The sequence below is a fragment of the Aspergillus foveolatus genome, assembly GCF_047715535.1.
Source record: "Aspergillus foveolatus strain CBS 279.81 unplaced genomic scaffold BDW70scaffold_12, whole genome shotgun sequence".
Lineage (NCBI taxonomy): Eukaryota > Fungi > Ascomycota > Eurotiomycetes > Eurotiales > Aspergillaceae > Aspergillus > Aspergillus foveolatus.
The window spans coordinates 126,456-153,287 of record NW_027396076.1 but is presented as its reverse complement, the minus strand read 5'-3'; the positions used below and the strand labels follow the sequence as shown (position 1 = coordinate 153,287).

General features: G+C 52.8%; 11 protein-coding genes across 11 annotated transcripts; 6 read left to right on the top strand and 5 right to left on the bottom strand.

Annotated features, from left to right (window-relative positions):
* Nucleotides 1–14: 14 nt before the first annotated feature.
* Nucleotides 15–1,412, top strand: BDW70DRAFT_15652 (uncharacterized protein). Its single transcript, XM_073740200.1, has one exon. The coding sequence runs from the start codon at nt 40–42 to the stop codon at nt 1,111–1,113; it is 1,074 nt and encodes a 357-aa protein (XP_073597978.1). The 5' UTR covers nt 15–39; the 3' UTR covers nt 1,114–1,412.
* A 216-nt stretch (nt 1,413–1,628) lies between these two features.
* BDW70DRAFT_158019 (4F5 domain protein) lies at nt 1,629–2,091 on the bottom strand (the record flags this gene model as incomplete). The annotated part of the gene is made up of 3 exons (XM_073740450.1): nt 1,629–1,681; nt 1,855–1,939; nt 2,029–2,091. The coding sequence occupies 3 exons, from the start codon at nt 2,089–2,091 to the stop codon at nt 1,629–1,631; spliced, it is 201 nt and encodes a 66-aa protein (XP_073597977.1).
* A 442-nt stretch (nt 2,092–2,533) lies between these two features.
* BDW70DRAFT_158018 (uncharacterized protein) lies at nt 2,534–6,152 on the bottom strand (the record flags this gene model as incomplete). The annotated part of the gene is made up of 8 exons (XM_073740449.1): nt 2,534–4,712; nt 4,759–4,885; nt 4,935–5,190; nt 5,262–5,549; nt 5,597–5,659; nt 5,706–5,931; nt 5,988–6,052; nt 6,129–6,152. 8 exons carry the CDS (start codon nt 6,150–6,152, stop codon nt 2,534–2,536), a joined length of 3,228 nt encoding a protein of 1,075 aa, XP_073597976.1.
* A 610-nt stretch (nt 6,153–6,762) lies between these two features.
* On the top strand, nt 6,763–8,368 carry BDW70DRAFT_132092 (uncharacterized protein). The gene is made up of 3 exons (XM_073736106.1): nt 6,763–7,550; nt 7,606–7,847; nt 7,903–8,368. Exons 1-3 carry the CDS (start codon nt 7,361–7,363, stop codon nt 8,263–8,265), a joined length of 795 nt encoding a protein of 264 aa, XP_073597975.1. The 5' UTR covers nt 6,763–7,360; the 3' UTR covers nt 8,266–8,368.
* A 153-nt stretch (nt 8,369–8,521) lies between these two features.
* Nucleotides 8,522–10,743, bottom strand: BDW70DRAFT_166223 (sugar porter family MFS transporter; the record flags this gene model as incomplete). The annotated part of the gene is made up of 8 exons (XM_073741934.1): nt 8,522–8,788; nt 8,893–9,023; nt 9,089–9,472; nt 9,547–9,789; nt 9,873–10,121; nt 10,173–10,428; nt 10,490–10,541; nt 10,684–10,743. 8 exons carry the CDS (start codon nt 10,741–10,743, stop codon nt 8,592–8,594), a joined length of 1,572 nt encoding a protein of 523 aa, XP_073597974.1. The 3' UTR covers nt 8,522–8,591.
* An 863-nt stretch (nt 10,744–11,606) lies between these two features.
* Nucleotides 11,607–12,809, bottom strand: BDW70DRAFT_166221 (NAD(P)-dependent alcohol dehydrogenase; the record flags this gene model as incomplete). The annotated part of the gene is made up of 3 exons (XM_073741933.1): nt 11,607–11,882; nt 11,942–12,474; nt 12,542–12,809. 3 exons carry the CDS (start codon nt 12,807–12,809, stop codon nt 11,607–11,609), a joined length of 1,077 nt encoding a protein of 358 aa, XP_073597973.1.
* A 2,473-nt stretch (nt 12,810–15,282) lies between these two features.
* BDW70DRAFT_132091 (uncharacterized protein) lies at nt 15,283–15,714 on the bottom strand. The gene has a single exon (XM_073736105.1). The coding sequence runs from the start codon at nt 15,648–15,650 to the stop codon at nt 15,489–15,491; it is 162 nt and encodes a 53-aa protein (XP_073597972.1). The 5' UTR covers nt 15,651–15,714; the 3' UTR covers nt 15,283–15,488.
* A 1,879-nt stretch (nt 15,715–17,593) lies between these two features.
* Nucleotides 17,594–20,428, top strand: BDW70DRAFT_15608 (Zn(II)2Cys6 transcription factor). The gene is made up of 2 exons (XM_073740140.1): nt 17,594–18,951; nt 19,010–20,428. The coding sequence occupies exons 1-2, from the start codon at nt 17,729–17,731 to the stop codon at nt 20,190–20,192; spliced, it is 2,406 nt and encodes an 801-aa protein (XP_073597971.1). The 5' UTR covers nt 17,594–17,728; the 3' UTR covers nt 20,193–20,428.
* A 236-nt stretch (nt 20,429–20,664) lies between these two features.
* Nucleotides 20,665–22,859, top strand: BDW70DRAFT_158012 (putative C6 transcription factor; the record flags this gene model as incomplete). Its single annotated transcript, XM_073740448.1, has 4 exons — nt 20,665–20,834; nt 20,889–21,415; nt 21,461–22,534; nt 22,594–22,859. 4 exons carry the CDS (start codon nt 20,665–20,667, stop codon nt 22,857–22,859), a joined length of 2,037 nt encoding a protein of 678 aa, XP_073597970.1.
* A 303-nt stretch (nt 22,860–23,162) lies between these two features.
* BDW70DRAFT_132083 (uncharacterized protein) lies at nt 23,163–24,584 on the top strand. Its single transcript, XM_073736104.1, has 2 exons — nt 23,163–23,296; nt 23,366–24,584. Exons 1-2 carry the CDS (start codon nt 23,268–23,270, stop codon nt 24,462–24,464), a joined length of 1,128 nt encoding a protein of 375 aa, XP_073597969.1. The 5' UTR covers nt 23,163–23,267; the 3' UTR covers nt 24,465–24,584.
* Nucleotides 24,585–25,050: 466 nt separating this feature from the next.
* On the top strand, nt 25,051–26,757 carry BDW70DRAFT_15600 (putative longevity-assurance protein (LAC1)). Its single transcript, XM_073740130.1, has 4 exons — nt 25,051–25,333; nt 25,427–25,737; nt 25,787–26,074; nt 26,125–26,757. Exons 1-4 carry the CDS (start codon nt 25,210–25,212, stop codon nt 26,689–26,691), a joined length of 1,290 nt encoding a protein of 429 aa, XP_073597968.1. The 5' UTR covers nt 25,051–25,209; the 3' UTR covers nt 26,692–26,757.
* The last annotated feature ends 75 nt before the right edge of the window (nt 26,758–26,832 follow it).

Below are 26,832 nucleotides of genomic sequence, written 5' to 3'. Positions count from 1 at the left end.
GGGGAACAAACAACGGCAAACAGCCATGCTGATGTCTCAATGACAGCCCAATGTCCGCAACAACCGGACGCTTTTCAAGAGCTCTTCCGGATTTTTGCGAACAGAGATGACCGCGTTCTTGAATTCGAGGTTCTCCCGCCGGCCTTTGGCCCGATACTCGAGGATGGCTGCTCAATTGGGATTACGAAGAAGTACCTCGTGCAAGCGTTTGTGATTGCACGGAGAACTTTTTTAGATTCCCTGATGGCGAAGTCGAGCTCGCAATATACCGATGAAGCTGCTTCGGCAACGGTATTGGAGAGTGGAGGCGAGGAAGCGGATCAGAGGCTTACAATCGCATCGGAGATCATCCTCCTCTTCGACTGCGAACACTTGACGGCATGCAACTGGAGGAAGCGAAGGTTAAGCGCGCTGTTCACCTCAGACATGGAGACGCTTATCCAAGCATTGGATACCGAACTCTCCCTCATGACGACGTACCTTTGCTCTCCGCTCCATCGGCACACCAAGTCGCCAACGCTGTGGCAGCATCGTCAGTGGGTTCAAACGCATCTTGTCCGGCTCCGCAAACCCGACTTCAAGGGCGTCGAGGATCGCTTTCAAGCTGAATTATCAGTGGTCCTGCGAGCCGGCGAGCTACATCCCAGGAACTACTACGCCTTTACGTACTTGCGACAGATCCGCCGTATACTGGCTGAGTCTGGGGGCTTGAAAAGCGAGGAGTGGCGGGTACAACTCGGGCAGAGCATCATCCGACCTACACTGGATTGGTGCCTTGCCCATCCAGCTGATATATCTGCGTTGATGTTTCTGCTTTATCTGCTAGATGATGTGCCAGATACGGCGCTTCGGCTCGATACAGTGGGCAAGGTCGCCCAGTTCGCGCTAGATATCGGCTGGGAGGGCGAGAGTATCTGGACGTTCGTTGAACTGGCCACTCGCAAGTTCAACCTACTCGAATCGCTCGGCCAGTCAATACCATATCCATGGGTTGTCTTGCGCGCCGCCTCGTCGGAGGAAATGCATGTTGATATTAAAGCGCGTATATCATGGCGGACATGGCTCGAGAGAGCACGGGTTTACTGGGCCGCGGAGCAAACCCCAACAATATAGAACCATCCCTATAAGAAGAAGCCGTCGACTCCTCTTCGTGCCCGTGTTTCTCTCTCCATAAGAGATAAACGTTAGATGCCCAGCCCAATTACCCATTATCTAAGTATAGTGAAAGACCCGCTAAAATCAAACCAAACGCTTCAGATATTCATTAAAACGCCTCGCTAAGAAATCAAGCGTAGCTATCGTCAAAGTGATATTCCCATGCCCCAGTGCGGAAAACCCAATTATTCCCAGCTGTTGTATACGACCGCAAAAACTAGCCCTAACCCCTGGACTACCTCTCGACCTCAGATCAATTATATTGACTTCTCAATCCAAGTGTTCATTAGAGCATATCCACTCAGTTCTTGGAATATAACCAGGGCCCCAAGGAATCCGTAAGCCGCGCTTTGTAGCTGTTTTCGGCGCATTATATAATCGCAGAACGAAGAGCGAACTTATTCGAGGACAATTTCCTGAGTTCGAAAAGGCTCAGTCCAAGGTATGAAGCGTAGTCGCGGGCAAAGCAGGTGTCATTTTTTCTTCCCTGCAGCAGCAAGAGCGGCAGCAGCTTTCTTCGCATCGGCTAAAAGCGAAAAACACGTCAGTCTTCTGATCAGCACCGTCCAAGCCTTCCCCGACGAGTACAGCAACAAAGCGAATAAACAAAGTTATAATGGATAAGGCCAAGTCGTAACTGCCGCAAGACGGAGAGAGAGAACAAAGAAACACCCTGGCAAACTTGAAAGCTTAACTTACCTGCTGCCTGCTTCGCGCGCATTTTCGCAGCGTCGTCTTCCTTCTTGCGCGCGAATTCCGTGCCGGATAGAGTATTGGCTGTTCTCTGTATCGCAGAAAGAATATCTTCTGTCAGCGTTTTGCTTTGAATTACTGGGTAGTGCACGGGAGACAAAGGATGAATGGGGAACTCACGATGCTCTTCTGAGCCTTCTCGTTCTTCTTACGATCTCGCTCTCTCTGGTTTCCACGAGTCATTTTGCCCTGCTCGAATCTTTTCCAAATTTCCAGGGCTAGGCTGACACTAGGGAGAGAAGAGTCGTCTTTGTTGCTGAGAGAATCTGGGCTCTAGGGGCGATAGAGAAACCTGGAAGAGCTGAGGCCAGACACAAAATCGCGCTCATGAATGATTGGCTGCTGCTAAATCAGGGCTGGATAAATCGCAGCGGTCTAAGGAACAGAAACGGCTTAGTGTCAATGATAGTATACAGAGAGCTTCGCTGATTGGTTGCGGACAAGACTCGGTAAGCTAAGGGCGCTAAATGTCCGCTATAGAGAGTCCATTTTCTCTGTCCTGAAGAGAACCACCTAGATTCTTCTATACGGTCAAAGTCTTTCTTCGGAAACATTCCCCACACTTTGTATACATATTGGATGTACCATGAGATTACCTATCTAATAGTTCACTCGCTCACGACCGTCAAACGTTCTCCTCTTCTTCAACTTCCAAAAGCTTCTCTATACCAACTTCGTCGCCACACCATTCTGTCAACATATGCAAAGACTGCAAAGTAGCGCTGTGGAACGATCCTAGGAGCTTTTCTTCGCGATGAGTTACCTGAGCCATCAAATGGATCGCTTCCGCATCTCTACCTCGCCTTTTATGTGTCATCGCTATGAAGTAGAGACATTTCAACGTAAATTCGTGGTCGGGTCCAAGGGCCTCCATGCTGGCTCTTAGGGCTTCTCTTTGCAGCTTCTCCGCCTGTTCTTCGTCCTTTTTCTCGATGTATATGTCCGCAAGGCGCAGTTTCCTGCCTAGCAGCTCGTAATCCGCGTCATTTCGTTGCTCTCCGTCTTCGATGATTTTGGCCAGCAGGGCTTTCGCATCGTCTAACCTTCCTTGGTCGTAGTATATGTCCGCCAAGATGGTTTTGCCGGCATACGTTTCTGGGTGCTCTGAACCTAGAGCATCTTTTAGCGCCGTGCAGGTTTGTAAAGCCAGTTTCTCTGCTTCTTCCAGCTTGCCCTGCACCCTGTAGATCCTAGAAAGGATGATCGCACTGGTGAGCGTGAATTTATGCTCTGCACCTAATTTCTTTGTTCTCCAGTGCAACACATGCTGTGTCAACTGAGCTGCTTCGTCCACCCTGCCAGTGTCCAGGTAGAGTGTCCCCAAGTTTGCCATAGCAGTAATTGTCTGGTCATCGTCGTCGCCGAACTCTGAGCTTGCTGTCTCAAGCACCTCGCGTCTTATCTTCTCTGCCTCGTCCATGCGCCCTTGAGATTCGATAGTTGTAGCCAGGTTCGCCATACTGGTTAATGTTACTCTGTCACGAGGCCCGAGAGACTTTTTCCTCATTTCGACAATGAAGGCGTCCAATTTCTCGGCTTCCTGCCATCTTCCTTGATCATAGTATGTTGATGCCAGACCAGAAACACTCTCCAGCGTCTCAGGGTGTTCAGGTCCAAACTCGACTTTTTTAGCTTCCACAAGTTGAAGGTCCAATACTTCTGCTTCTTTACTGCGACCTTGAGACCATAAATAGTAGGCGATGCCTTCTTGGAGGTGGAAAACCTTCCTTTTGGCTTCCCCCTTCAATTCGGGAATGAGCGACAGAACCGACTGGGCATGCGGCAGGTACGCTGCACAAGTACCCCAGTTCTCAAACGTCGCATCAGGATACACCTCGTTGAGAAGCTCCATGGCATGGATAGATTTATCTTCATAGAGGCTCTCCAGAATAAGCCATTTCCGCAGCACCAACTGTACCAGGCGATGGAAGGAGAAGTCTCCCTTACCATTTGTCGGAACAATCAGAGAAAACGCCTTTAGTGTTCCAAGCGCCTTCGTTAGCTCCAATGGGCGTTTTATCCTATGCTGGACCAAGCTCTTAGGAACCTCGTTTCTGTCTAGAAATGGTATAAGCTGTAATATTTCAACAGCCTTGGGATCCCGCTCTTTTATTTGGTCAAGGGAGACGATCAGCGTTGTAGCAACGGCATTGGGAACGCCGGTATCTCTCCCTAGTGTTTCAAACGGCTCGCAGAGAAGATCCATGCTTGTTTCTTCGCTGTCGTTGTACAGTTCGATGTATTCGCTCACGCTCATGGAGTTTTCTTGCATGAAAGCGGCGGCTTGGACGATCGCCAGTGGCAGATGGCCTAAGAGTTCGGAGAGCCTGTCCAGTTCATCCTCTTCAAGGATCTGGTCTGTGACGTTGCTCTTGATGAGGAGTTTTGCTTCCTCGCTAGTCATCGGCTTGACTTCAATCAAAGCCTTGGCTGCTCCCTTCGTAAACTTCACGCCTGCTGCTCGATTCCGCGTCGTGATGAGAATAACACCGCGTTGAGACTCGGGGATAAATTCCAGGATTGACTGGCTCTCGCTTTGTTTTCCTTGCTTTGATGGCTCGAACAAAGATGTTTCATCGGCATTGTCAATGATCAACACCCATTCATCATGCTCCTTCTCAAGCCATTCTTTGACGCGAGCGGCTTTGTCGCATTTTGCGTCCGAGTCTGAGGAGATGTGCTCGTCGAAGATCGCACTGTACCCTTCTCGAAAGCGATCAATGCTGCTTGCACTGACCCAAAATACTGACGCTTGGAGTTCTGTATAGATTTGGTGGGCAAATTCGATTGCGATATGTGATTTCCTGGACCTTTAGAGCATGACTCGGATTGGGCTCACAGGGAACTTACCCTACACCCCCGAGGCCAAACAGCACCAGTCGAGAAGTTGTTCCAATAGGCAAGGCTTGGCTCTTGAGTTGTTCGAGGATAGGGGCCCTGCCCACGAACGCTTGGTTCCGCGGGAATGGGATCATGCCTATTTTGATCATCAGTTCGGGCCTTGAGGGCGTCTCCAGTCAGCCTACATGTTCTGGAACCGAATTGGCCAATCAGACTCAACCCGGCCAGAGTCGATTCTGTACTCAATTCTCCAAAGAGCGGTGCCTTCTCGCACTCCCTCATCGCTATGGCAGCAAACCTGGTAATGAGCCCAGAGACGTGTTTGTAATTATCGTCCTCTTCGCTTGCGAAACGGCAAATACTTTCGTGGTCCCCAAGCAAGGCAACCGTTATTTCTCGTGTATCAGGTAGACCGAATGTTGCTGACTTTTTCTCTACGATCTATGCGGAAAGAAGGGTTTATTAGTGATGGTGAATAATAATAGTAATAAAGGATTGGTGCGCCGACATACGATTCCGAGGTTTCTCAAAGGTAGAGTCTCGTAGAAGTTTATATACTTGTAATCCTCCAACAACTGACTGAAATTCGCTGAGAGCTCATTGGCGTATAGATCATTCTCTTTCAAGGCATTGATGAAGGTGTTGTTTGGAGTTCTAAGAAACGCCCTCACAGCCTTCGCAATCGTCTCCCCGAGCTTTGCCAACTGACTGCCACGATGTGGGGTGCCAAAAAAGGCTATACCATACGTTGCCATTTGGATGGATTGGTAAGTATGCCCAAGCTTTGCTTGTACAAGTGCCTGACCAGTTAGGGTTTGCTCTTCCACCCAGGGGACTTGAAACATACCTCCTTGACCACTATACCACCAAGACTATGGCAAATGAAAATGATAGGTCGAGCCTCACAGCCCTAGATCATGAGATTCCGTCCTTCCAGGAAACGTCAGATTCCTTACCTGTCTTTCGAGCCACAGCCTATTCAGCAAGTTCTGTGCTTGCTCGCGTACCCCGGCAGAAGAAGACTGAATGCTGACATTGGAATTATAGCCATAGAGCATTATCCTCGCTTGGGGTAGCTGGTTAGGAAGAAAGTCTCTCAGCCATATCTTTCCGTTCAACTCCCACGTCCTCTCAGCATGGCGCTCCTTGTTCTTGGGATTCAGGCCATGAATGGCAACAATACTGCGACATCCTTAGCATAGTTGTAAACCCTAAACCCTCACTGAGGCAGATCCTACTCAATCTTAGGGCTCTTTCCAGGCACAAGCGTGCGCAAGAATGTGTCCGGCCGCAGGTAGCCAGTCTATGCTACGTTAGTATAGCTCAGTCTGTTGTAAGGAGGACTTGCCATGGCAGTCGAAGGTATGAAGCCTCAATACGGGCCTCTCTAGGTTTTCGTCCATGCTCGCAAAGGCCCTTACCCATACTTAAGCATCGGCTCCCCCCCCCCCCTCCTCTTCTCCCGCGCCACTCCTCTACCGTCCAATTGCACGATACCTCGGGCGGGCTATGAGGATAGGCTGGCTTTTCCAGGCGGACACCTGAAGCGCCTTGCCGCGGGCCATTTGCAACTGTTGGCGTGGAGCTGGTGGCGCTAGGCGCACGACGACGAACGATTGCAGTTGTCTCCAATTTGCCGAAGGCACTACGGTATGTCTTCGAGATTTTTTTCCCCTTTTATTTTATCTTTATTCTTATTCTTTTTTTCCTATAAATAAATTAGTAATCACCATCTTCAATGACCTTGGAATGACTTCGGACTCGAACTCGGTGCGAAATGCAGTGGCTTTGGTGACTTGGCAAAGAAACAAGGCAAAGACCTGGCGCCAGGGAGGCTAAGCGCCCACATGAGTCTTTAGAAATGATACTATAATAAAGCAACGAATGAAAGAACGACCGGTTCTACTCCAGACTGTTTCTCAAAGACGGCGGGAAGAGCCCGAGAATAGACAAGCGAGGGCCAATCGTTTGGCGCTGGGTTTCATCGTCCAAACCAGCGCGTCTTCTCATCCACTCCATCCGCCCTCCATCTCCCACTCTGCAACAGATCCATCCCGATGGATCGATTCTGTGCCTGACTGGGAAATTTAACATCCCGGCTCTGCGAGGCTCTTACTCGGAGCTGAACAAGCAAGGCAGCAATCCTGAAGCCCGTTCTGCAGCTTCGGGAGCCCGGTCAAAGGAAGAAACACAAGGAAACTCTTCGGCGCCAAAATCAATGGAGAGCGGCTCTTGATGGGCCCTTTTGAAGCGTTTCAGGGCCTTTGCAGCCCATTGTGTGTTCTTCTCTGCCGATTCATCCTATTGCCTCACAATGGGTATCGGGTTGTGATTAATAGCGCCCACCTGCCCGGGGGTCAGCGGACATGAGTTCCCCTCCAGTTGTCCTTCCTTCTCGTTGACGCCCAACAGCCTTTGTGGTTCTTTCTCTTCTTAACTTTCTTTGCCTTTCATTTCGTCACTCTCGCTGCTGGCCGGCCTTCTATTCCTTTCTTCCGCTCAGTTGATTATAAGGTATATCCTAAGGACAAGCAAGCCCGAGTGCCGATAGAGCGCGCATTCTACTACCGCTCATTGCATCTTTCCTTATTCTGGACACCCCACCGCTATCATGATGGCGTCGTTGAAAGAGTCCCTCGCTGGGCCGGGATACGTGATTCTCAACGCTGTGCGGGTCATGAACATCATCGTTTTTCTCGATATTATCGCGGCCCATGTGGTCATGCTAGTCAAGATCAACCTCTTGACCAGCTTCTTCTTCTTTGAAGCTGTTGCGCACGCTATAGCAATTGGCGTCTCTAGTAAGGAGCCTCCATTGGTGTGCCCGATTCGAGACAAGCATGCTAATAGACGCAGTCTTTCTCCTAGTCTCAGAGCTCCCTTTTTTCCGCAGCTACTTTGACCGCCACTGGCCATCCCTGGGCGAAGACTCTGGCTTCGTCTCGTTAGCCTTCGCAATGTTGATACTGGGAATTGGAGCATTGGGGGACCTTAATACACCGGCAACGAGCCAGGAGGAATTGGGCCTCACATTCTGGCGGATCGTCATATCGGCTGGGATCCTAGCCCTCGTTGTCAGCGTGATCAATGTGGCTGCGGTAAATCTCTTCGCCCTCTTCTCTTACATATTTGTGCTTGCTAATGCGCATACAGAACTTCGCCTTTGCAGACCGCGATATCGGCGTTAGCGCACGCCACGTCCGCGTCTACGGAGCCGTCGCGCCGCAGAAAGTTGCCTCTCGCACAGGCAGCCAGCGCTCATTCCAGCTCAGCTACAAGCGTGAAGAGACGCTGCCTTCGTATAATTCGTCAAGTCCTGTCCGACGCGTTTCAACGGCGAGCATTTCCCGGTTTCCCGTCAAAATCTCTCCGCCGCTGAATCCGATGCCGATGCCTATGTCGGTGCCTACCAATTCGAACTACGCCCCGTCGTCTAAGTACTCACGGGATTCGTCCGGTGTCACTATTCCGGATCTTGCGCATCATCCAGCCATGCAGCAGTATTCTCATGTTTGATTTGGGCCTTTTAGGAGGCGCACCCTGCCTTCTACGAACAACCAGCGATGCTATGGGGCATCAGAAATTGGCGTTTGGTTCAATGATATTAGCGCTTGCAGGGTTATTTTATGGCTTTATTTTGTTCTTCTTGTTTCATGTTATTGTCCCTAGATATCCCTTTTTATGAAGTCTTCTTTCCACCGATTACAAAAGCATACTCGTATGAGTGTTCTTAATACTTTAGTACCAGGTCTACTCGTGAAATACCAAGAATGGCATGCTGATCAGCGGCGTAAAGATAGTTCCTTCCCCATATAGAAGCCAACATTGAACCGCATATACCATCAGTTAACATGCTCCACGGAAGCTCCATCAGACTTCCCCATAATCCGAGCCTCCTTCACCCTTCTCTGAATTTCTTCATCCTCACGCTGAACATACTTAAGCGGACGCTTGGCCGCGATTGCGTCCGGGTCCCGGGTGACAAGCAGCGGTGGACTGGACCGGTAGTACGAGTCTATATCTTCCAGGGTACGGTTTGCTGGACTTAGTTAGTACTGTGCGACGACGCCCAAAAATACTTATGCCAAATATGGACACCAGCTGTGGTGTGTGGTCTGGTGAGAGGGACTTGAAAGCACGAACCTGTTTCCGGGTAGAGGAAGTATATGACCGGCAAGAAGACTGCATTCAGCACGGTCCAGACAATCCAAAAACGCCAGCCGATATTCTGGATTCCGATTGGTGTTATCTCGACAATGGCGAAGTTGGTTATCCTTTCGCAAGTCAGAGTGGTAAGTTTCCAACAGCAGGGTAGTTAGGGCTAGTGTGAACAACGCACCAATTTGTCGCCGTCGCAACAGCCGCCCCCTTCGTCCTCATGGGCAATGAGTTGATCTCAGTTGGATACAACCAGGGCACCCCTAGCATTCCAATTCCAAAGGCAACATGATACAAGAAGAAGAAGGCAACCGAAGCGGAACCGTATGCTTTATCTGTATCTGTATCTGTTTCCGCGAAGCGGAGGAGAATGGTAATGACGAGAAAGGATACAAACTGACCAGATCCGGAAAGGAGCATGAGCCCGCGGCGGCCGAAGCGTTCGATCATCGTTACGGCAATGCAAGAGAATATGAAGTAGGAAGTTGCGTTGCAGGCTGTCAGGAGGCGGGCTGTAGAGTTGGTCAGGCCCACGGAGGTGATCAGAACGGTGGGCAGGTAGTAGCTCATTATGTTGATTCCTGGAGGGAGAGGAATGTTAGTGAATAACATAACAGATTGGAGGGGGTGGAAAGTGACGAGCCTTGGAACTGTTGGATAGCTTGTGTGCTTGCCCCCAGGAGGAGTCGACGGAGAGTCTTTGTGTTGTCTGATTTGTTGCGTAAGAGGTCTCGCCATGGCATCGCGTTCTGGCGTTCGTATGCAATGCTGTATTTGATTTCGTCATACTGGGTCTTGATGTAAGGATTGTCGGGGGCCATGGCCTCGATGCAAGAAAGAACCTCGAGGGCTTCGTCGTCACGGCCATGGGATAGAAGCCACCTAGTTTGCATAAATGTCGTCAGTTCCTGCAGACATTATGTTGCTCGAGACTGTCTACAGGACCCATTAAGGGTACAACTCACCTTGGAGACTCTGGTAACCACGGAATCGTAGCGAACAAGATCATAACAAAGAAGAGCTGCAAGGCAATAGGTAGTCGCCAGGCGATAGACCCTTCTTTGAAGGATAAGCCGTAGTTGATCCAGTTGACAAGACAATAGCCGCCAACGTTGAGCCCTAACTCGAGAATAACTAGCTTCCCTCGCCACTTTGCCTGGGCCGTCTCTGTTTGCCAGACTGGCGCTGTGGCGGTACTGATGCCGTTTCCGATGCTGCAATATCAGTTAATCTGTTGTCTTTTACCAAGTTTCTGGTCAACTTGCCCTAGGACAATTCTGCCCACGAACATCTGGGCCAGACTGTAGGATGACGCCTTGAGAATAGTCCCAATAGCCATGATGGTACATCCAAGAAGGATGGTGTTCTTGCGCCCTAGTCTCTCACCGGCAGTGAAGGCAATCATTGCACCGAAGAAACAGCCGACATCGTAGATAGCAGTGACCGTTGAAAGGATCTTTGTCTTCGAGGGTCCAACCAGACCATGGACCTGGAGGAAGTCTGGAGTGACGACCACGCCACCTGCGCAACCAGGCATTAGCTCTCCGGCAGTCACAGTGTCACAAGCGCTGGAATGTCATACTGAAGACACCTTGGTCGTATCCGAACAACGTCATATCAGTTGCGCAAGCCAGCTGTATTCCCACGAGAGTATTAGCACTTCACCAGGCAAAAAAAAAAAAAGGAAAAACAGAAAAAAAGAGAAAAGGAAGACTGAAAAGAAAGTAGAAAGAACATAAATAAGAAAGAGGACATGTGCTAGGGCTAACGGCTTACAGAGACCCAGAAGGTGAGCCACCCTCCAGTAAACCCAAAGTAGGGCTTCCTCGGTGCCATGATGCAGGTCGGTATAACAGCAGACGAGGCTCGACAGCTCCTGAGTGTGGGATGCCACACACAAGAAGGCTAAAACCCCGTCCAAGGAGTCCCTTATATAGAGCCACGACGGTGATAGTGCCTCCATCCGTACGACCCCAGATCAACAATGGTTCCACCCTGTTGCTGAGCCCGCATGGGGTAATGCTATACCCTCCTGAGCCCGGATACGAGTGAGATTCGGCGCCTCTCTGTAGTTCCGTTCCGATTGCTTTTCGACGGGGTGCCACAGACTTGTCGAGTGGAGGAGCAGCATGCGAGGCCGGAGAAGGCCATGGTTGGACCAGCATCTGCCTCCATAGCCACGGACTATACTGGCTCTGGCCTTTGGCCTGTCCTAGTCGTCCCCCTGATCCAGTTGAAGCCAACGTTCGGTCCAATCACGGAGGAACAGCCGTCGATTAGCAAGGCCCACTGCTGCTGTCTTGTATGCTCGGCACTCCTCCGTAAACATTCAATTCTGGGTCTACCATAGACGCTTAATGATGTGGTAGCTAGAACTAACCGTGATGCGCTATGTGCAGTCTCTAAGAAAACGAGTCCCAGGCTTGGTCAAAAACAGTAGGCCGGACTTCGTCCTTGGGGCAGATGCCGGGACATGCTGTAGATATGTAGATATCTAGACTTACGGGTGCATAACTTAGTATATACTGCACGTAGCTGCCAGTTTCTGAACAGTCTCTCTGTATTATTCTGCAATTTTGCCAATCTAAACAGTCTTTGTGTTTACTCTGCAGGCTAGCCTCACACCCCCTGGATCTACTGCCTAACTATATGGATGAGACCGGGACGGAGACGAAACTTATTTTCTTCATACTAACACTCTACTCGTCCACTATCTGTACCTTGATGGCCTTGGCAGCTGGATTGCTGGCGGTAGCAAACGCTTCAAGGCCGTCCTCCAGCTTGTATCGGTGAGACACTAACGGCTTTAGGTCGACGAGCCCCGCATTGACCAGGCTGATTGCCTTGGGGTAGATGTCGTGATAGCGGTACTGGAACCGCAGGTCAATCTCTTTGGCTGACATGTGCATGAAGGGGATATCCTGGAAGTCCTTGCCAACGCCGATGACGAACACCATGCCTCCAAACCGGGTTGCCTGCATTGAGACCGTCAGAAGTTTTTCTTCAGAAACGCCGCTGCAGTCCCGCAACTTACATAGATCCCTGCATGGACACTGCTCTCCACCCCCGTGCATTCAAGAACCAGTCGCGCCTCCTGTCCAAGCTGCTGGACGATACGCCCAGCCAGCTCCCGGGGAGACTCCTGCTTCTGGACCAGCACCGGCTGCACGCGCGGCACGAGCTCTTTGGCCTTGGCGAGACGGTTGCTGTCGATATCGGTGATGACGATTGGCGCTGCCCCGGCTGCATTGGCCGCCAGGAGGGTGACGAGGCCGATTGGCCCGGCACCACAGATGACCAGCGGGTCGGCCAGACGCAGCCCGGACCGGTCAATGCCAGCCAGGGCAACCGTGAGCGGCTCGAGAAGGGCGCCCTCTTCAAAGGAGACGTGGTCAGGGAGACGATGCAGCCAGGCCTCTGGGTGGGCGTGGTACCGTCGCAGAGTGCCGTGGTGCGGAGGCGTCGAAAAGAAGACGACGTCCGGGCAGGCGTGGTACTTGCCTGTACGGCAAAAGTCACAGGTAGGCTTGGAACAGGGTACGCCACATTCCATAGCCACCCGGTCGCCTGTCCTCATGCGTTTAAGCGGGGTCCCTTCTCAATTCTCAGAATATCAGCGAGAGGTGGCTCTTACCGGGCTTAAAGCGGGTGACCGCGTCGCCAACCTGCAGGACGACCCCGGCACTCTCGTGCCCGAGACCATTATCCCCCGTCACGACCATAGGGCCAATACGGCCATGTTTCCAGAAATGCACGTCTGAGCCGCAGATACCGGTTGCACGGACATGGATCAGGCACTCGTCGGGAGCAAGCCGGGGGATCTCACAGTCGACCACCCGGAGATCGTGGGCGGGACTTGTGTGGATGGCGATATTCTGGGGCTTCTTCTGAAGGATCTCCATGGCGACGGCGACGTACTTGGCTTTCAGTAACCTCTGTCAAGCTTGGATTAGTGCCCCGAACTATATAGGCAAGGCACCAGTCTTGATTACGTGGTCGAGGGTCAGTTCCTACGGGGCATCCCCGAGCTCAGCACATCTAGGCTCTACTCGGAATAGATGAGAGTGGGCAGATACAATCAGAGTGCCTTGACGCGTCCAGTATCAACCCTGGTGAGGTGTGTTTTCGGGGCACTGCCGCAGTGCATCAAGACGAGTTCCCGAGGAAGATCGAGCTGCATTAGGGCAGAAAAGTCACAATAACCATAGATATTCCCCAGTTTTCCACTCAATATCCACAGAAGTGCATCATCAGGCCCATATTCTGATGCCCCCTATTCGCCGTCCACTGGAGTATAAGAAGTGGGCCATTGAGTCATGACAAAGTCTGCTGGTCAACGGAGATAGCCCCGAATGTGGCGTGGCGTATGCCGATTCGGTTCCTGGCCGGCGATCTCGACATACTGCGAGTTTCTTAACTTCTTAACTAATGCATTTGGGCATAGATGGCAGAACAAGGACGTTCCTGCCGTGACCAGACGGCGATATAGTAGAGGAACGGGCAGACTGCCGCGCCTTGAGAGCGCTCCTACTTCACCTAGAGACGATATTGTGCAAAGGCGACGTCTTGTTTCACCGGCTCGAATCCGATTAACCGACTGGCCAATATCACAACTAGAGAACGCGCTTGCCATATACCGGTCTGAACCAGACTTGTGATCATTCAGCAACACTTCGTTGATCGAGCTGATCAGCGGCGAGTGCCAGGTGGCTGCTGCCTCGAATCCCAGGGCTTGGCTATAATTAGTACGGTCTGCATTGTAGGTAACCTTGGAGTGTGATATATGTATCTTTTTGGATCCTACTTACTCGACAGTATCGCCTCGTTACCAGATCGCTTACAGGTGCAGGCCTCCTAGACTGACTTCTGCTTATGTACTTTATATACTTTAAGTTTACCTCTGCTTAGCACCTACGACCATAGGGTGTGGAAAATAGGGCTTGCCGTCCGCTCAGCCGTACTTAAGCCACCATTATCAACGTGAATAAAAGTAAAACGAGCCCTGAGCGTGTTGCTGCTTTTAGGGGTGATCATTGCTCTCCACACTTCGCTCTGGCCTCTCCAACCCGCCAATGCTATACCACCTAGGACTCATTTCTCGATGAACTCGGATCAGAATTCAGCATATCCCCACCGCTAAGCACGGTTCCCTACTTGACCTTGGCTCCGAGGTTCGGCATGGGATAATGAGTGTATCTTGAGGTGAGAATCTGAGGCTGGGACTGGTGCAGCTCTGGTTGCGGATGGGACTGGCTTGCTGCTGGTATATTGACAGCTCGGTCGACAGGATGGGGAGTCTGTTCATAGGCGGCGACCCGCTGTACTCAACTAGGCCTATGGACTAGCCGAAATTCAGTTTCGAATTCAGAGGTGCCAGCAGCTACTCTGATGCAGCCACGCTCTACGCCATCGGCCTGGCACCCGAATTGAAGTGCAGATAGAAGGTCAAAGGCCAGCATGGACGTCTTAGCGAGTGTGCTATGTATGAATTACATGAGCGCGCAAGCTTTATACTGAGTGCTAACTGGCTGTAATATTGCAACACTGCTGTTCCATTACATACAGACTAGCTGGATAATGGTATGTACCGGGTTACAGCAACTGGAGCAATGCCCTAGCGCAACCCTCAGCCATGACGCCAATGCCACTGCCATTGTAGGGCCTGCCTGTTTTGGCAGAAGCGAAATCCCGCCGCGCGCAGAGGATATTCTCAACCTCCTGAACCTTTTTCTCCCACAAAACATCGCTTTCAGGCGCGGTTTTCTGCATAAAGGCCGGGAGCCCGCCGATCACCTCAGCAGGATCAGGGTGTCTCTGTTGTTGTTGTTGTTGTTTCTCAGATGCACTGTCAGTATATCCTTGGCAACCTGACAAAAGCGTATTGTAGCATGCTGTCGCTTGGACTAGAACTAGAACTAGAACTACCGCCGCGGTGATCTCTATGCACAAGCATCACCCAGCTCCGGAGGGGTATATCTCGTAGCCTGACTCTTTGGCCCTCCCGCGCGAGGCCATAGTCAAAGAACCCGGCCGGAATAGGGCGCACGGCAGATTGACCTTTTGACCATTGCGGCTGGAGGGCCTCATCATCAACGATGGTGGTGTATGCTGAGGCCGGCGTGTACGCGAACCGCAAGATAGCCTTGTTGGGATCTGAGCCCGAAAGTGGATACGAACCCAGGGACAGAATGTGTGCCAGGAACCGGGCGGCAAAGTGCTCGGGGGTTAACAGTGTATTGGCCAGGGAGTAGTAGGCGCCGTAGCTGCGACTAGGACTTGCATCCGCGTCTAGGATATCTCTGCGCTGGGAATCCACAAACGTGAAGACGTGCACCATGGGGAGACTGTGTCTGACTGTCAAACTCGCTGATAGGAATTCGCGGCTGCGCAAGGCTGTTGAAAAGGTAGAGGTCGCGTAGTTTGTTTTGGAGCGGAGCAAGTCCATGCCTCCTGATGCCCCCAGCAGCCGCGAGCAGCACCAGCCGAGGCGTCGTCGCTCTCCCGGTCCGGTGGCTGCAGGAAACACAGCTGCTTGAGGGATGACTGCGTCAAGGCCGCTGCGAGACGGTCGATGGCTCCCTTCAGCTCAAACTGATCCACGCAGAGACTAAGCGCGGACGCACTTCGAAGCTCATCAGACGCAACAGCAGCAGCAACCACGCGAAGCTTGTTACATTCCGAAACGCAACCCAGTTGAGATGCCTGCGTCCGGCGTACGAAAAGCGCAAAAGATAGCCTGCCATCTCAGACGGGCCTAGGCTATCGGGCACCTCTTCCAGCCGTTGCCGGAGCTGCTCGCCGAACTCGGCGAGTTTTTCGAATTTGCTGAGCGTCGTTTTTTCCAGGGATGGATCAGTGGACTCCTGAGTGAGAGCAAGAAGATCGTCGATGGCGCGGTCCGTGTCGGGGTTTCGCACTGGCTCGTCTGATAGGGTTAGGCTCGAGGATGTTGTGCTCGCTTTGTCTTTTCCGTCCAGGGACAGATCTTTCGGTGGGTCGTTTATGGTGTAGCCTTCCATATAGGATGGGGATCTTGGAGCGGGTGAAGGCCAGAAGTCTGTTACGGATTCGATGCTGGTCTTCAAGCTCCGGTGGCCAGATATCTACCAAGTCAGCACTGCATCACCCTACCCTGGCAGGAAGACATACAAGCTAATACCGCAGCATCAACAAGCGGCCTCTTCTCCAGTCTCCGGACACGGGGATCATTCTTCAAGTGGTCAAAGTCCAAGTACGCCCCCCAACCACTGCCGAATAGACAACAGCACACGAGGCCTCAGGCTGGTGCGCACAACATCCGGCTCCCTCTCAGGCGGCGGGTCCTCAACAGGATCCCAGTCAAAGGCATGATACTCCACGTCGCCCATATAGCTGATCGGAAACGCCGCGACGCCGTACTTGACACCATCAAGGTCCGAAATGTCAAGCACAACAAGCCCATACTCAGCGCAGTCGCCCTGGAACACAGTGGCCAGCGGCTGCAGCTGGACGTCGTCCGGGCGCGTGCGGTGGTTGTTGCGCTTGAGTTTAGGTCTCGCGGCAGTGCCGTAGTCTTCGCCGTCGCTGTCGTCGCGCAGTAATCCCAGTATCAGGCACGTTGCTGTAAGGGAAATAACGGGAAACTCGGCTGCGGCTCTGTCTGCTCGCCCCAGAAGTAGCCTCTGGTACGAGGAACCGCGGCTGCGGCGTGTCTGGAACGCTGGGGCGCTGATTCACATGGGGCTCGCCGGCGCCCTGGAACTGAGACTGGGTCTGCGAATGGGACCGCCGATACCAGTCCCCAGCGAGAGCTTTTTCTGCCTCTAGCCGCACGCGGTTCGCGGGGTCCGAAAGGACATCGATCAGCGCGAGGGTATCTGAAATAAAGTAGTCCACGCGCGACACGAATGCCTGCTCGCCTGAGATGTCGTCGCTGCCCTGGCGGTAGGCGATAGCTAAGGTGCGGGTGGTGCCGCCGGGGCCGACATTGGCGACGATGGCGAAGAGGAATGAGCGGGGGCAGAGTTTGCATAGGTTGGTGTATTCGCGTGGCATTTTTCGTTGATTTGGAAGTTGATAGGAGTTGTAGAGTTGGTTTGGAGCAGCGGTTCTGGCTTGGGGCGAAAGAGGGGAAGCCTCGCCCTCACGGATCTTCATACGCGAGACTCGACACTAGATTCTCAGATGTCTACACAGCGTATAATGTCCAATAAACATGGTACTGTTGGTGTGGTTGGGTTTGTTGACCACACCGAGAGCTCAGACTACATCTACCCACGCAATTCGCGGGGCGTTCTGGAACCCACTAGGCTGCTGGCTCGCAGTAGTTCTGGCAAGAGCCGGCCTCTAAATTCCTCGGGGCTCCCCCGACAGCGCCCCGGCAGCGCCCCGAAGGTGGGCCAGTGCCTGTCGAGCGGGCTCGGTGACAGCTCCGCTCAATGTTCCGTGTATACTCGGTCTCAGCATCCTAGACCCTGCTCCCGCCAGCGTCTCGTAGTCTACGTAACCCGGTAAACTGTAATTCTCACCGGTATCTGCACTCATTCAGATCTGTCTCGGCGTTCAATGATTCAACGGTTCAATGTATTGGCGAGTGTCGCGCCGACTGCAAGCAGGAACTGGTCGGGTCATGCAATATAGAATCTCTTCGTTATGTGTGCTCTTTTGTCTCCATCAGCTCTATCGTCTTGACCGTTCGTCGTTTATTATCTCTTCTTCTTCTCTTTCTTATTAATTCTATTTTGGGGTTGATTAATATTTTCTATTTTTATTGTACCTTTTTTCTTTTTTAAAAAATATTTATTTTCCTAATACATCCAGTACCCTCTGCCGCTGCCCCGACATGGGTCAGCCAGAGACAGACGATACCCAACTTCCAGTCTCCCATCAGACTCATCAGCCTCTTAAAAGAAAAAGATTTACACGGAGTCAGGTCGCCTGCGACTGGTGTCACTTCAACCATGCCAGATGCGATCAGACATTCCCCTGCTCGAGGTGTCTCGATAAAGGAACGCCTTGCGAGTTCACGCGCGGCCGCCGTAAACGGGGGCGCCTGCCAAAGGTCGGCACACCAGGGACTGCGAGGATCGAGGGGATCAACAGCCCTTCGCATACAGTCTCTTCTGCGTCAGAGGGGCAAGGGGCTTCAGTGACGCAGAGCGTCCAGACGCCGGAGGATCCTCGTCCTGCTCCTGCTCATGATCTTGGTCATCAGGATCCGATGCACGCACACGACGTGGTTATCCTGAGTCCGGGTATGGAAGACTTGTCGCCCGGGAACATCGTATGGCCCATGCAGGAGGTAGAGGAGAAGCCGAGTGCGGTGGAAAGTCTGTCGTCGACGCGGAGTGCGGCCTCTCCTTGTGCCGGAGCAGCAGCCCTAAACGGCGGCGGCTCTTCGGCCCCTCTGGATTATATGAACTTCGCGGGTGTCGCTGATCTCGACGCTTTTATTCTTGCGCATCTTGCAGCTGAACCTCTAACTGCAACTCTCGAGCCGCATTCATCTTTAAAGTACCCAGTCTTGCAGCCGCTGATCCCCTTCATCAGGGCAGAGCTCTCTCCAGAGCTGGCCTGCGGCCTGCTCGAGCTTTACTTCACCAGCGCCTTTTCGACGCACATGCACCCCGTCTGCCACAGTATACCCTGCTACGTGCTGCGGAAAGCCTCGTTTCTGAGCAGGACGAATTGCCGCCCAAGTAGCCCGGCGCTCCTGGCCAGCATGTTATGGGTGGCGTCGTCGGACGACCACGCGCTCGCCTCACCATTGACTACCCATTATTGCCGGAAGAAAACCTCGCGTCTGCTCGGCTCACTTACACTGGACCTATTGAGATTGTCAGCCCACACGCCTTTCGACAAAAGCGGCCACGCGGCCGCTGGCGGGACTGCCGGCTCCCCTGCCGGCCCAGACGCTTTCCGTGACTTTGCGCTGTACCCTTCGACAGTCAGTGGCGGCGTTCAAGGCTTTGGGTGCGCTGTCGGGTCCTTGGATGATGTGATCACCTGTATTCACGTCGCCTCTGTACTCTCACTGAATGATCAGAATGCGTTCGATTTGAGATGGTCAGTTGTCAGCCCTTGACGTCCTTCTGAGGTTTCCAGTAGCTGATGAGAGGTCTAGGTGGCAGGCTGCTTTCACACTGGCGCGAGAGCTCCAGCTGAACCGGGAGATAGAGTCGGGGTCGAGCATAGACAGTCAAGGCGCGTGCTTTCCACACGGTCCTGCAGCCTCGACGCCGAAACCGCTGGATTGCGTCTGCCATCGGAGCTACGGATCGACTGTCCTCATCACAGAAGAGCAACGGGAAGAGCGCCGTAGGGTTTGGTGGTTGCTGTACATGATGGATCGTCATCTTGCTCTGTGCCATAATCGGCCTTTGATGCTTCTGGATTCAGAGAGCAAAGGCCTCCTCCTCCCGCTTGACGAGGAAACCTGGCAGGCGGGTGAGATTCACAGTAATAGTCCAGACTTCAACGGCCCCCAGTGCGTGACGTCAGGAACGGGCAGTCTACGGTGCGCGTTCTCAGACTCTACATGCCACGATCCTTCACTGTTTGGGTTCTTCCTCCCTCTGATGGCTATCCTGGGCCAGCTGCTGGATATCAATCAAGCCAGGAACCACCCGACGCTCGGTCTCGGTGTTCTTGGAAAGAGGACCTGGGAAACTCAGCTACATGAAGTGCTCGGCCGGCTTGACCAGTACGAAGCGAGCCTCTACAGCTTCGTCGCAAAGTACGATGACCGAAGGTCACCGTCCCTTGCGGACGACGACACGGCACATTGCTTGCACGTCCAGACACGGTTCTGGCTCGCAAAGACAGTCAAAGCCTACGCATCATATTACATCGATCTACTACACATCCTCCAGAACGGCAAATGGGATCCGCGATCGCTCGCGGCGGATCACACCCTGTGGGCCTCGTCTCTGAATCTCGCCTCTGCTGTTCCGCATGCGCTCAGAGCGGCCGAGTCGGTCAGACAGGTTCTGCACTTCGACCCGAACCTCAGCTTTATGCCAACCTTTTTCAGCGCTCAACTGCTTCAAGGCGGCTTCTACCTTCTCGTCCTTCTTGAGCAACTGCAGGATCAAGCAGGAGAGCCGTTCTTGAGTGCTTGCGAGGCCATGCTCAGGGCTGCCGAGTCCTGCACGGTCACCTTAAACAACGGGTATCTCAAGGGCTTCTGTCTGGTTATGCGGAGTACTGTAGCGCAAGCACGGGGTCGTCCCATCACCCAGTATGAGGTTCGACAGCGACGGAGTGCAATAGCAGCACTGCACGGGTGGTCGGGGTTGACTGGCTAAGCTGGGCGACACTGGCCTCTTGACTAGCACCTAACCCACCAAAGACAATGCATTAGCATGTTTCTGCATAGATGGTGATGTCCAAGTGGGAGGATTCAAGTGGAAGGGCCCAAGTGGGGTGGCGCCCTCTATACTTCGGATACACGACGAGCAACGATCCACTCTCGGGGAAAACGCCGTGATTGGGGGAGACCTCCTCCAGGATGGACACTCGGCTTCGAACAACCCTGAAACTGAAGATCCAGAGCAACATTCTCGTCGCTGGTCTATTTGGAGAACAGGCTGAGGCCGAAATTCGTCGGCCGCTTCAATTTGAATTTTTGAATCAAGGCGAGTGGGCGGCCCGGTCAAGGCCGCAAGAGAACTCGGCAAGTGAAGGAGGAGACGATAGACAGACAGGAACTGGAGCGATAGTGAGAAGCAACGTCCTGGGTTAGCAACTGGGAATTACCAATATATAGCTTATACAGCCATGGAGTCTGTATCTCGATCACGGCATATCCTCCGCAAAACGTTCGCCTGCGATGAATGTAAACGACGCAAAATCCGCTGTTCCGGCGATGAGAACTGCCTGAATTGCCTGAGGGACGCGAAGGCATGTCGATATTCGTCGCCGTCCCATCAGCTGTCAAAGTTGCAGAGGTATCTTGGTTGTCCACTGTCCACCGCTCGAAGCGTATCACTCACTCGATGTAGGCGCGTCCAGGATTGTGAACGGCTGATAAACGAGATGGAGCAGGCCTGGGCCACATATCTCCCATCCGTTGACCTTCAAGAAGCGCTTCGTAGCGTCCGTCAGCAGGACGACTCGGCTTCAGTAGCGTCGAAGAAGATCAAGCACCAACATGAGCTGACTCATTCGACTGAGCAGCCGCCCACCAGTGTTGCCGAACACAGCAACGCGGAAGACTATGAGTTTGACGAATCACAGGATTTTGACAACTCAACTGACGGGATGGGATTCTTGACAATCGACCCACATAAAGCCGGCTACACAGGCCCGCAGTCGGGCGTGGCTGCCCTGAAGTTCCTACAGTCCCTCCCTCTCTACATTCCTCTTGGCAGTTTCATCCCAGCTTCATCTTTGGACGACGACGATATCTGTGACTCCAGTCCTCCACGAAAGCAGTCAGAGGTTGCACGCTATCTCGATGCTTATTTTACATTCTATCACCCCGCATATCCCATCTTACATGAAGGGACATTCCGTGCACGGGTCTCAGGTGGGTAGGCTCATGTAATGGACCAGGCCGTACTGACAGCGCTAGGTGCGCTGGCCAAACCTCACGATGGGTCATGGCCGTTGCTATATAATATCGTCCTCGCCATAGGCGCCTTTGCCGGCGACTCGAACGGTACGAAGATGGACATTGTCTTCTTCAAAGAAGCACGGAAGCACCTGTCGATGGATGTACTGGAGAAAGGATCGCTGAGCTACGTCCAGGCAATCGTCCTGATGGCGAACTACTTACAAAAGCGGAACAAGCCTAATGCTGCCTTTATACTGGTCGGCATTGGCTTCAGTATGGCTCTCGCGATCGGCCTGCACAGGGAGTTTGGGATGCCAAGCACATCGCCCTTCACAATGGAGGTCCGGCGACGGGTGTGGTGGACGCTCTTCATCTTTGTCTCGGGCGTCCAGTTGATCCTGGGCCGTCCGGCAGTCTCACTCGTCGGGGTCAATGTTCGGCTTCCAGCCAACGTAGACGACCACGATCTCGCAGTGGACATGGAAGAGCTCCCTGAGAGCTCGACGGGGCCAACCATCACGTCCTGTCTAATTGCGCAGGTCAAGCTTGCGAAGATCGCAAATGCTATCCAGGTTGAGCTGCTGACCCATCACCTTCCCGCCCCTGCCAAAGCCCAGGACTTGGAACAGCGTATTTCCTCCTGGCACAATGACCTTCCCCCCCATTTCAACACAGAGGTCTACCTGGAGCCGAAGTTCGATATCCCACGGCGAGTTGTGTTATGGAGGTCGTATCATCTGAGAATCGTCATAAACAGGCCTTTCCTCTTCCAGGACATAACCTCGAAATCCGAACTCAACACATCTGCTGGTCCGATTGCGTCTTGTCTCGCCGCTGCAGATATGTGTGTGACGTCGATTTGTGGCTTTCTTGAGTCGACAGATAACCGGCAGCGAGGACTCACCTGGTACGCAACTTGCTGGCTTCTTACAGCAAGCTTCGTTCAGGCAACCTGCTATGTATACGGGCCCACGCATCCACTCGCCGAGTCTTGGAAAAGCCATATACAGCGTGCCGTCGATTGCCTGGGGAGTCTCGGGTCTTCTCACGACATGGCCCTTCGCGCGAGAGCTGTACTTCAAAAGGTTCTGGGTAGGTTTACTCTCGCTACTTGAACCAACCAAGTAGATAACTGATACTTCTTGCATTAGAGCACGGGCATGAGCGGACCTCTCCCTACAGCTTCGACCCATTTCTCTTGTCTCAAACGGGGCCCCTCCGCCCGCCTTGGTCGCCGGCCGCTTGGGGAGACAATCCGGCGTCGTATAGCCCGTACGGTCAAGGTTTTGGGGGCAGTTTTCGGTACACCCAGGGATCGCTCGGGGCGGAGTTCTTAGATGCGGCTGGTGGGTTGATGATCCAAAATCTGTTTGGAGGCTCGGAGGGGCCGCAAAATAATTCGTGGACGCCTGGTTAGAATCTAAAGTTATAGATATGCTTGTATAGAATGATTGACTAGACATACTGGTGTAATATGGATGTAAGTGTTAGTAGCAAACTATACACCTGAGCAGGGTACATGTGACATGAAGATTAGCTTCTTTGTATGGGGCAAATCCACTGGTTGTTCGCCTGCACCATCTCCAAAAGAGATTATAATAGAAGTGTTGGCTGCTAAATCACACTATTTTTTGATACAATAATCGCTCAACTATATACTACAGCTAGTGTGCCTGGCAGCCATACTACAGTTGCCTGAGGACCCTGGCCGAACAAAGCCCGCCAAACCGCGTCTTGGCGCTTAAAGTCCCAAGACAGCTCATGCCAACTAACCATCCCCAAACAACCTACAACCTGTCCTGGTTCGCACTCGAAATCCAGGAAGATGGGTGAAATCAATATGCCGTGGAGCGCGTAAGTAGACCTATCTTCTAGCATTTCTAGACTTCCGCTAGAGGTAGACAATAAGACTAACATCCCCAGCATCCAGAGCTTCGCTCTCATCCTGGCCCCCATTATCGTCCCCCGAATTATAAACTCCATCCGCTATATCCGCGTCCAATTATCGTCGCGGCCAAACCCTCGACCCCTCCCACCAGTCGCCTCCAGAGCCCTAAATGTCCTCTTCTGTTCGATCCTCGTCTTCCTGACCCTAAGCTTCCCCTCGAACCCATTCGCCCCGAGCCCGAGCATCTTTGCGCTCACGCGCTCGCGGATGACCACGTCGCTGGAGACGGTATTCTCGCGACTCGCGCGCTTGAGGCCTGGAGGTGTTCTTACAGATGCAGATGTACTGCTCCGGTCAAAGCTTGTGTCCAAGGAGGCGCGGAGGATTTATCTACGGTTCGGGGAGAGGGCATTGACGGAGTGTCGATTCTGCAAGCTTGATAATCCGAACACCTACGCCCTATTTTATTACCCAGCGAACGCGATGATTCCGCATCTACTGCATATGGCCGTTGTTGGGATTGCGACTTCTGCATCGTTTGCGGGGAGAGAGGCGGGCAGATGGCGGAACAAGTTCACGATTGCGGGATTGATCCTCACAGCGCTGGACACTTATGTCGTGTTCATGTATGACCCTGTCAAATCGGGGTCCGAGGCTGTACGGGATGGGATTGAGGTCCCGACTGCGCTGTTCCAGAGGATGGCTGTATTGAGGCCGCTGGTACTGGCCTGCTTCGATGTTGTCCTCGCGGGCTTCATCTACGTGTCTGCTACAAACAGGTGGTTCTTTACGCCGCCCAACCAGGCGGACGAGGTCGATAGGATTGTGGCGGCGTCGTTGGCGTCTCTGACCGGGGCGAGCTCGAAGTTGCACGCTGTGAGTGTGACGAGGAATGCGGTCGTGCGGGATCGGGTGTTGAAGGACCGGGATGATGCGTACTGGCAGACGGTGGTCGCTATGGATGGGCAAGGGGGTTCGGCGGCCCCGTTGGACGTTTGGGAGGAGGAAGGGGTCGTGCGGGCGATGTCGCGGGCGATGGCCGGGCAAGGAGGAGTCGACCTTGCTAAGCTGGGAGTCAGTGCGGCGGAGTACGTGAACGGGGTAACAGCGGGGTTGGAACGGGAAAGCTTATAGATGCCTAACAGCATAATTAATCAAGTAGACAGACATATAAGCAACCTATAATCCAAGATCGGGACCATTTTGGAGGTCATAAGACGAGTATCGGTGCAATATTAGGTTGCGGGGATGGACGACGACAGCCTCTAGCAGGGGCTTGTGAAGCGGAAAAAGAATGTCATTGGGCCTTGCCGTGATGCGTGAGGGGAGCCCTGGAGGCGGTGAGTAGTCTGCCGGGTACCTGTGGAAGTGTGACCCTGCGAGAGCCAGTATGGTACCAGGAACAATAACCGTTCACCACCAAAACTCAACTAGAGCTGTTTTGCTTTCTCTGAATTCGTTTCTGCTACATCCTCCTTTCGTCCGCCAGCCCTTGTATACTAGCGGTGTGTTTGTACTATCAATCTCTTCTTCCGAGGTTGCAGCAGATCACTGCCCTTGAAATCTCCTTGCGTGTTTCGTCTCGCCCGCTCCGCCAAACTGAAACAGCAAAGGACGGTGTTCCCTAACCACCACTGTACTTGGTCTAAACAGCTACACCTACGCCAAAACGTTCAACACCACAGCCAGTGTACTCGGCTCGTGTACAGTGGTCTGGGACCACGTCTTCACTCGTTTCTACGGCCTCAACCTGGAATCGTAGTCTCGTACGCTGAATGTCCCGATCGTTGGGTTGATCCGCACCGGCTACATCCCTTTGCACGAAGCCACGAATTATCTCCTCTGAGCTCACGGTATCTTCGAGCTTTTATCCCACATTATGGCCAAGGATACGACTCTGCCAGCGCAGTCAGTTACGGAGCTCAATGCCTGCGTGACGACCTCCTCGCACCGTCCTGTCAAGGACACCACGTTTCGGGAGTGGGTGGTTTCGAATCAGATCGGTATGCATGAACCCTTAACTTCTCTTCTATCTTTTTTCTTCTATTCTTTGATATTCTGGGCTGCGTTTTGCTAATTGGGCTTCCTGGCTGTAGGCATATCCTTGACAACCCTTTCCATGCTATTGGCCGTCCACCACCTATACCCTTCTCTCTCGCCATACACCACGCCGTTCTTCCAGCTGTCGTACTATCAGCCTTCGCAGGGGGTATATATCCAGGGCTTGGATGATATCTACTTCGTCATAAGTTCCGTGTTTGCATTCACCGCGGTTCGCGCTATCGCGATGGAGTGGGTGTTTCGGCCATTGGCGCGATGGTCTGGGTTGAAGAGAAAAGCGTCGATTCGACTCGCGGAGCAGGGCTGGATGTGGCTGTACTACGCCGTCTTCTGGACCATTGGAATGGTTTGTTTCGCTTCCGCTGGTTCGTAACCGCCCAGCTAACTGTGAATAGTACATCTGGTCGCAATCGGACTACTGGATGGACTTTAAGGCTATTTGGGCTCACTGGCCTGCGCGTGGTGTCTCGGGTTTGATGAAGTGGTACCTCCTTGCGCAGCTTGCGTTCTGGGTCCAGCAGATCTTCGTTATTAACATTGAGGAGCGGAGAAAGGATCACTACCAGATGTTGACCCACCATTTCATCACCAGCTGTCTTCTCACCTCTGCCTATGTTTACGGCTTTTATAACGTTTCTAATGTGGTGCTCAACCTGATGGACATCGTGGATTTACTGCTGCCGGTAAGTCGGGCCCGCTTTCACATTGATTGACGGAGTACTAACTTTGACAGACTGCAAAAATCCTCAAGTACTTGAAATTTGAAATGTCCTGCAACGTCGCTTTTGGAGTGTTTATGGTCGTCTGGGCCATTTCACGCCATATCATGTACCCGTTGCTCTGCTGGTCCATCTTCAAGGATGTACCCGCTGTTATGCCTTGGGGCTGCTACTCCGGTGCCACAGGCGAGCTAATCTCAACCAACGGATATCCTGACAGAGTGATGCACCTCTTCTCCCCGTTCCTGAACATTGACGGCCCCATTTGCATGAACCGCACGATCAAGTGGATTTTCCTCTCGTCTCTGCTGGCGCTCCAGGTTCTGTCCATTATCTGGTTCAGCATGGTCATTCGAGTGGCCATAGGCGTCCTCCGAACCGGCAATGCAGAAGATACTCGCAGTGACAGTGAAGAGAAGGACGAAGAAGAAGTAGATCCTAAAAGCGCTGCCAATGGCAATGCCATCGCAGCGGAGGACTCAAGCGCTGAATGGCGTCGAAACGGGCCATCCTCCGCTCGGTCTCGCCGAAGCGATCGCAAGGCACTCCTTGGACGAATCGGATGCGACACGCGCACTTAGCTATATCACCTGGATTCAAACACCCCGTCTAGTTAACGCCATCATGCTGTGGATGCCGATATTGCACATCTGATGAACCGAAAATATGAATACATGAAACTATTCGTACCTAAGTGTCGTGTTCTGAAAATTTATATCGTC

Excerpts from the sequence above, each read along its gene's own strand:
- BDW70DRAFT_15652 (XM_073740200.1), top strand. The coding sequence starts at position 40 with ATGACAGCCCAATGTCCGCAACAACCGGACGCTTTTCAAGAGCTCTTC.
- BDW70DRAFT_132092 (XM_073736106.1), top strand. The coding sequence starts at position 7,361 with ATGATGGCGTCGTTGAAAGAGTCCCTCGCTGGGCCGGGATACGTGATT. Across the intron at positions 7,551-7,605 it reads TATAGCAATTGGCGTCTCTA|TCTTTCTCCTAGTCTCAGAG; the intron begins GTAAGGAGCCTC and ends TAATAGACGCAG. Across the intron at positions 7,848-7,902 it reads GCGTGATCAATGTGGCTGCG|AACTTCGCCTTTGCAGACCG; the intron begins GTAAATCTCTTC and ends ATGCGCATACAG.
- BDW70DRAFT_132091 (XM_073736105.1), bottom strand. The coding sequence starts at position 15,650 with ATGGCAGGCTATCTTTTGCGCTTTTCGTACGCCGGACGCAGGCATCTC.
- BDW70DRAFT_15608 (XM_073740140.1), top strand. The coding sequence starts at position 17,729 with ATGGGTCAGCCAGAGACAGACGATACCCAACTTCCAGTCTCCCATCAG. Across the intron at positions 18,952-19,009 it reads AATGCGTTCGATTTGAGATG|GTGGCAGGCTGCTTTCACAC; the intron begins GTCAGTTGTCAG and ends TGAGAGGTCTAG.
- BDW70DRAFT_132083 (XM_073736104.1), top strand. The coding sequence starts at position 23,268 with ATGGGTGAAATCAATATGCCGTGGAGCGC. Across the intron at positions 23,297-23,365 it reads ATCAATATGCCGTGGAGCGC|CATCCAGAGCTTCGCTCTCA; the intron begins GTAAGTAGACCT and ends TAACATCCCCAG.
- BDW70DRAFT_15600 (XM_073740130.1), top strand. The coding sequence starts at position 25,210 with ATGGCCAAGGATACGACTCTGCCAGCGCAGTCAGTTACGGAGCTCAAT. Across the intron at positions 25,334-25,426 it reads GGTGGTTTCGAATCAGATCG|GCATATCCTTGACAACCCTT; the intron begins GTATGCATGAAC and ends TCCTGGCTGTAG. Across the intron at positions 25,738-25,786 it reads TCTTCTGGACCATTGGAATG|TACATCTGGTCGCAATCGGA; the intron begins GTTTGTTTCGCT and ends AACTGTGAATAG.